Below are 7,271 nucleotides of genomic sequence, written 5' to 3' on the forward strand. Positions count from 1 at the left end.
ATATATGTATATATATATATATATATATATATATATATATATTATATATATATATATATATATTATATATATATATATATAACTATATATATATATATATATCTATATCTATATCTATATACATCCGTACATATATATACATATACACAAACACACGCACACAGACACACATATATATATATATAAATATATAGACATAATATAATAATATAATAATATATATCTCTCTATAAATATGTATACATATACATATACATATATATATATGGGTGTGTGTGTGTGTGTGTGTGTGTATGTATGTGTGTGTGTAGATAGCACATAAATTACATAAAGCAACATACTACTCAAAGGAGGATACGCGTCAACGTTAGATTTGTATAAATATACGCTGCGCAATGAATGTCCTGGCGAGGCTCTCGCACGTTCCCTAAGTTCATTTTACACACGAGAAGTATTTTCTACATACTCTACAATTAAACAAAAAAACCGACAGAGTGCGTTCAATGTGAGTAAAACCGAACACTTTTGCAATCACAATCGAGACTTGAGCTTCGTAGACACGCCACGGCTATAGAGCTGCGGGCATGGCATAGTCGCGCTGCTTAAGATATCATTGCTGATTCTTGCGTACTTTTTTTATTGAAAAAGATAGCTTTGCTCAGTCATTTTTTAGCGTTTTAGTTGAGCTTGTTCATTAATTCGGTGCACCCATGCAGATGCCCTGCTATTCATATCGTCTATGTAGTACGTGTGTCGTGGCTGCAGGAGTGAAGGAGTGTGGTTATTAGTACCGGTTAACAGTCCTGACATCAGACATGACGGGGTGGTTGGATACGGACAAAGGAAACGCGTACCAGCGTGCAGACAAATGTATATACGTGACTTTGGACAAAGGAAACGAGTATCACCGTGCAGACAAATGTATAGACGTGACTTTGGACAAAGGAAACGCGTACCACCGTGCAGACAAATGTATAGACGTGACTTTGGACAAAGGAAACGCGTACCACCGTGCAGACAAATGTATAGACGTGACTTTGGACAATTTCCCGGGTGAGTGGAGAGGTATCTCTATATCGGGCCACTGAGGGTACACTCCTACGCTACGCGGAGAGACGCTTTAACTGTCAGTTATATATGTTATGTGGATTTTGATCGCATTGCATTTCCGCAGAATATAAGTGCTTTAGTAGTAGTATTAGTCCAGTGGTCGTAGACACGCATCAGTGGACAAGTATGGATCAGTGTACAATCCGTGTGCACAGCACTAGCTCAGCATTGATGTTATGTTAAAACATGTAATCTAGTCTTATCAGGTATATATCGCTATTTTCACTGTAATCGTGCACAAATGTGCCTATTTGCAGTTGTAATTCTTGTTCAAACCTAACTACTAACGGTGTGTAAGAAGAATGTCTTGTTGTTTTTGTTAAAACCTAACTACTTACAGTGTGTAAGAAGAATGTCGTGTTGTTTTTGCTAAAACCTAACTACTTACAGTGTGTAAGAAGAATGTCTTGTTGTTCTTGAGTTCCGGGCGCCAGTCGCCGTTCTTCTTCCAGTCGATTTCGCCCTTGAGCTTCTTATCGTTCAGGCCAATGAACATGATGCGTGGAGCTGTAACGGACACAGCAGGATCACACGTAGTTAGTCGCTGTTCTATACTCGGGACCACTTTGTTAGTCACCTTTACTACCCTGTACGACCCAGGTAGTCGCTTCTTTAAAATTTGTGAGTCACCTTTTTATACTGCGTTAGTCGCCAATTTGAACTCTGTTTTTTAGTTACCTGTTTAAACTTTGTTAGTCATTTTTTAAACTATGTTGGTCACCTGTTTAAACTTTTTTAGTCACCTGTTCATATTTTGTTAGTCACCACTTTGATAGTCACTTATGCGGCACACAACAGATAAGCGTCCACACTGACTCATAGGTACACGCATTTAACGCGATAAAATACTCATGCAGGCGTAAACAGATTTACGTATGTGCTGATCTCCACGGCATGATAGCAACGGGGTACATCGAAACAGTGCCATGAAAAAGGAAAAAAGGGCAAAAATAGGGCGAAACAAGGAAAAAACTAGCCTTTAAAGTGGTGTATGTGAACTCTATGTAGACATTTAGTTCTGCACAGCTACCCTTTTACGGATAGCGGACCATGCCGGCAGCCTGGTATACAGGGGTTAAAACCCCTGAACCCCAAAACCTCACAGACAACTTAGGTGTAACAACTAATACTATATATGCGCATGTACTAACAGCAGCTTAATAATACATCTGAGCATGTGACTAAACGGGTGTACGCCATTGGATTCAATAGAAGTGAAAGACCGAGACACACACAGGAACATCCATATCGAGTGCATCTGCTAGCCATGCATCCAATACGCGCTCTTCAATTATATATACAAAGGCACAGATCCAGATATAGATACAGATACAGCCACAAATATAGGTAAAAATACAGATACAAAAACACAAAAACACAAATTCGAACACTGGCACGCGTATATATATATATATACACATACATAGATACATAGATACAGATACACAAACACAAATTCGAACACAGGCACGCGTATATATAAATATAAATATAAAAATAAAAATAAATATAAAAATAAATATAAATATAAATATATATATATACATACATGCATACATACCCACCCACCTACATACATACATACATACAAACATACCCACCCACCCACCTACCTACCTACATACATACATACAAACAAACATACCCACCCATCCACCTACCTACCTACCTACATACATACATACTAACATACATACATATATATATATATATAATACAACCGTTTTTATCCTGTACATGGTTCTACACACATACCGTCCGTTAGTATGCCCACTCGAGAGACATAGAAGAGCCCCCTTCGTTTCTTAACCGCACCGCACAGGATAATTTTCTCACCCGGTTGTAGTAGGTAATTCCTATCAGATGAGAGACCACCCATTCAGAGGGTATGAGGGATATTTAGGGTTAGGTATTGGGTTCTAAGGTGTAAGGTTTAAGGTTTTCACAGGAACGGAACATGCCTATGCGAGATACAGTTGTATCCCCACATGGACTCACTCACATGCACGCTCTCTGTTTAGTTTAAGGTGTGAAGTGGTCATTTGTTCAGCTTAGACTAGTTTTGGTTGTAGGTGAGTCTGTACAGACAGCGTGTACACCCAATAACCAGAACATACCACCACATGCGATTAAGTGTGGTGGACATACACTACATGCATCCCCCGTCAAGCTTTCTCGTGGAGAGCTAACTATACAACACGGACATGTACATACATGCAGTTGCTAGCACACACACGTGTCACCAGATACCAGCCGCTGCAGCCACTTCCAATGCGTACACAGCCAGTCTCGCACACATACATGAGCATATACACATGTACATACATGGGCATGTGCACGTGTACACACATGGGAATGTGCACGTGTACATACATGAGCATATACATGTGTACATACATGGGTATGTGCACGTGTACATACATGAGTATGTGCACGTGTACATACATGCAACTGTAGATGTACAAGTACACACGCATTCCGCACAATGTTTTGGATTGTTCTAATCTACAAATCTGTGTTTGTCTGCAGAGTTTTGTCTTATTGAAAGCTGAAGGCACAAGCGTGCACATACATACTTACCTACACAGATACACACACACACGTACCTAAATTTATTTATATACTGAATAAGTCAGACACAATGAAATATACGCTTGTATCGTCATTACTCAAGACACATACACCACATCCAAGTAGTATATACGTTGCGTATAAGTTATGCATATTATATAGATATGTATGATATATATACATATGTGTACAAAGTTACGTATATTATATATGTAGATAAGTTATGTATATATATATATATACATGTATATATGTGTATGTATATATACCATTCTGAGAAGTCCTCCTCTGCGGGTAGAGGTGTGGCGGGGATGACATCTCCTATGTTCAGCTGAGCGTTGACGAGATTCGCCAAGTCATCACTCCGCTCACTGCGATTGCTGCATCTGCGCTCCTTGAGTGATATCTGATTGGAGGATAAATGTAGAAACCCGATTCGAAATTAATACGAAGTTGACTGTGAGATCATATTTATGCATGTAGCAAAAGAGTAACACCAGCTCCTTGAGTGAGATCTTGATTGGAGGATAAATATAGACATCCGAATCGAAGTTACTACGAAAATGACTGAGAGATCATATTTATGCATGTAGCAAAAGAGCAACAGCAGCTCCTTGAGTGAGATCTGATTGGAGGATAAATATAGACATCCGAATCGAAGGTACGCTAGGAGGAAGACTGTGAATAACATACAGACAAGGATCTTATGTATTTAGAGTACCCTTAAATAGGTGTAGATTCAATTCCCCACGAGATTTGCTGATATTGTACGAGCATCACATGGATGTATCACACGAGAATGTATACTTTGATACACATTTTCTACAGTCTGGTGCATAAGAACGCACACGTACATCCGAAAGTAGACACATACATGCACACACACATACACAAGTACATGCACGTACACGTCCACACACACATACATATATATATATATATATATTATACATACATACATACATACATACATATATATATATATATATATATATATATATATATATATAATTGTATATGTATATACATATACATATACATACTCATATAAATATACAGATACAGGTACGTAGTGGTATTTACGCATGAAAATATACCTATGCGTATATATGTGTGAGAATAATACCAACGTATTCAAATACCCGTACCTCCTCATCAATTATATCATTCCTCAAGTCACCGCATTCGCACGGGTCTAAAGGCAGAATCACGGACGTGTGCGCGATATGCCCATCTGGACCAACATTCATGTTGGATGTCATCTCCACTGTAGTAAATAAGCATATACATATCCGATTATCCATAGGCTGAACGTATATGCGCATGTGACAAAGGTTATAGATGCACGGATGGGATGTATGTGGATGTGTCATGTCGCATATCTCATCAGCCGTGCTCAGAGAAAACAATTCTAGTTTTGAGGATTGAACGGGTGAATTAGTACAACTTAAACTGCCGAAGACGGGCGTGTTCTCAACGCAAAGGAATAATCTCACAATGCTGGGTTCCACTCCGTCATCATATACGTACCACAAACATGCTATATACATAAAAAAAATATGAAGATACCGATACAAATATACAAATTTAAACATACATACATATGAACATATACTATATATATATATATATACACAAATACATATACATCTATATGAGTGTACCTCCATCGCCAGCAGCCGGTAGATAGGGTCTGAGTTCAGGGGGCTGCATGGTCAGTACTTTATCCCATTCCACACCGTCGAAGAAAGGGTCCTTCTTAAGTTCTGCATAACCTCCCATCTCGGGACATCCCAAGCGTTGGTGCGGGTCAATCTGTGACTCGCATAGAGTTGCAGTCCGTTTGTAGGGGGGCGTGGATGGGTAAGTGTGGGTGGCTTTATGAACGGACGACGAGTGTGTGTATCTGGCTATATATATTTGCATTTGTTGGTGATTAAGTGTGTGTGTATACGTATATATATATATATATATAATGTACGAGATATGTATAAATACGTATGTGCCTTTGCGTTGACGTGTATCGCTAGTACGCGGTCAAGCGTGATAAGTAACGCCATAAGACACAAAAATCGGACAGAGTCATATGCCTTGTCATATACATAGATGGTCGCATTCTAAGTCGGCTACGCCCAGGCATTACTAATCACATCTTTACCCAAATATACCCCGTTAAAGCAAGATACATGCGCGCTCGGCTTCACTCGGTTTAAACTAGGAATACTCAGAAGTGTGTGCCATCCACATACACGCCGTGTCGGATATGCTATAAGCTCGTACTGTGAGCTACTGGACTGACTACACCAATGAACAGCAGTCCGTATACTCCCTCAAGCCTCATACTAAACAGTGGAGATTCAGGACAATCCCATGGATGCCTTCATAGTGCGTCGCTCGACAGAATTATATGGCCTATTAAAACCCTAAAACCCTATATGAGAGCCAGGCATACCATAGATACAAAGTGCATACCGGATTACAAACGTTATCATGGGACCCCCGCATTCCGCGTAGCGGTGCGGTACATTGGTGTGCATATGTGCGGAGAATACAGAAACACCGACTTGTGCTCTAAAAACGTTTCTACATACCATGAATAAACACACAGAACAAACACATACTCGTGAACGTACAAATGCATACGCTCGGGCTCATACCGACAGATGACGATGTTTGGTATACATGTGTGCGTGGGCTTATAGAGGCATCCTTGTTTATGTGCACATATACATAGGTGTACGCATTTGGAGATTCATAACTTGTTTGTATTTGCAGTCCAATGTATACATACCACCAAAAGTTCTTTGATCAGTCGTCTCGCTGCGATCGGGAAATGCTGTGGAAAGTCTGCACGCACAGAGAAAGACCATATGTCATATAAGGAAGTAGTAAAGACTAATCAGAGAATGAATGATAAGGGGTCTATGCAACGATACCTTAAGATCACACACTATCTCATGAAACGATATACATCCCGCACACAGTGAGATGACAGATACAATCCTTCGATCAAATGGGAGCGATCGAACGATCGCAGATTCTATGCCGTTCGATAGTATAGAGACACAACACTCGATGAACTATATATATATATATATATAGCTACGTATCTATGTATACATATCACAATCCCAAGCTATCAAATGCGTTCAAAGTAATCCTGCGCACACTGTCTCAACATAGATGTAAAGTTCTGATCTGTATGTACACACAAGACACCTCACCAGTGGCTAATCAAACAGTTTGATGCTCGTCAACGGTATGGAAAAGACAACGAATTCCATAAAAAAATGAAGCAAACTCTGAAGTGTTCTAATTTATACGAACATACCGAAACATGCATTGCTCACGAGATTGAAGGTTTGGTATTCAGTCACGCCTTTGAAAGGGGGCCGACCAGCAATGATTTGATATACAATACACCCGAGCGCCCACAGATCACTAGCCATGGACGTCTGCTTATTTTTCAGCAATTCTGATGAGGAACGATAAGGTGATACGTCGGAGTAAGCGGGTAGTATATTTGTAAATAATTATATATACGCATTAATGTATTGACGAGTATATATATATATATATATATATATATA

The 7,271-nt window shown here is 39.3% G+C and overlaps 1 protein-coding gene across 1 annotated transcript in view; it reads right to left on the reverse strand.

Moving 5' to 3' along the window:
* Window positions 1-558: 558 nt before the first annotated feature.
* The window catches only part of SARC_05707 (AGC/PDK1 protein kinase), a gene marked incomplete at its 5' end in the record, with an annotated part of 11,999 nt that continues 5,286 nt past the window's right edge, over window positions 559-7,271 (reverse strand). Inside the window, 8 exons of the mRNA XM_014300428.1 lie at window positions 559-759; window positions 1,499-1,617; window positions 2,866-2,966; window positions 3,951-4,087; window positions 4,830-4,948; window positions 5,346-5,496; window positions 6,473-6,528; window positions 7,013-7,156. Coding sequence (XP_014155903.1) covers window positions 670-759; window positions 1,499-1,617; window positions 2,866-2,966; window positions 3,951-4,087; window positions 4,830-4,948; window positions 5,346-5,496; window positions 6,473-6,528; window positions 7,013-7,156 — 917 coding nt within the window. The remainder of the gene's footprint in view (window positions 760-1,498; window positions 1,618-2,865; window positions 2,967-3,950; window positions 4,088-4,829; window positions 4,949-5,345; window positions 5,497-6,472; window positions 6,529-7,012; window positions 7,157-7,271) is intronic.

This window comes from Sphaeroforma arctica (genome assembly GCF_001186125.1).
Source record: "Sphaeroforma arctica JP610 unplaced genomic scaffold supercont1.374, whole genome shotgun sequence".
NCBI classification, from domain to species: domain Eukaryota; class Ichthyosporea; order Ichthyophonida; genus Sphaeroforma; species Sphaeroforma arctica.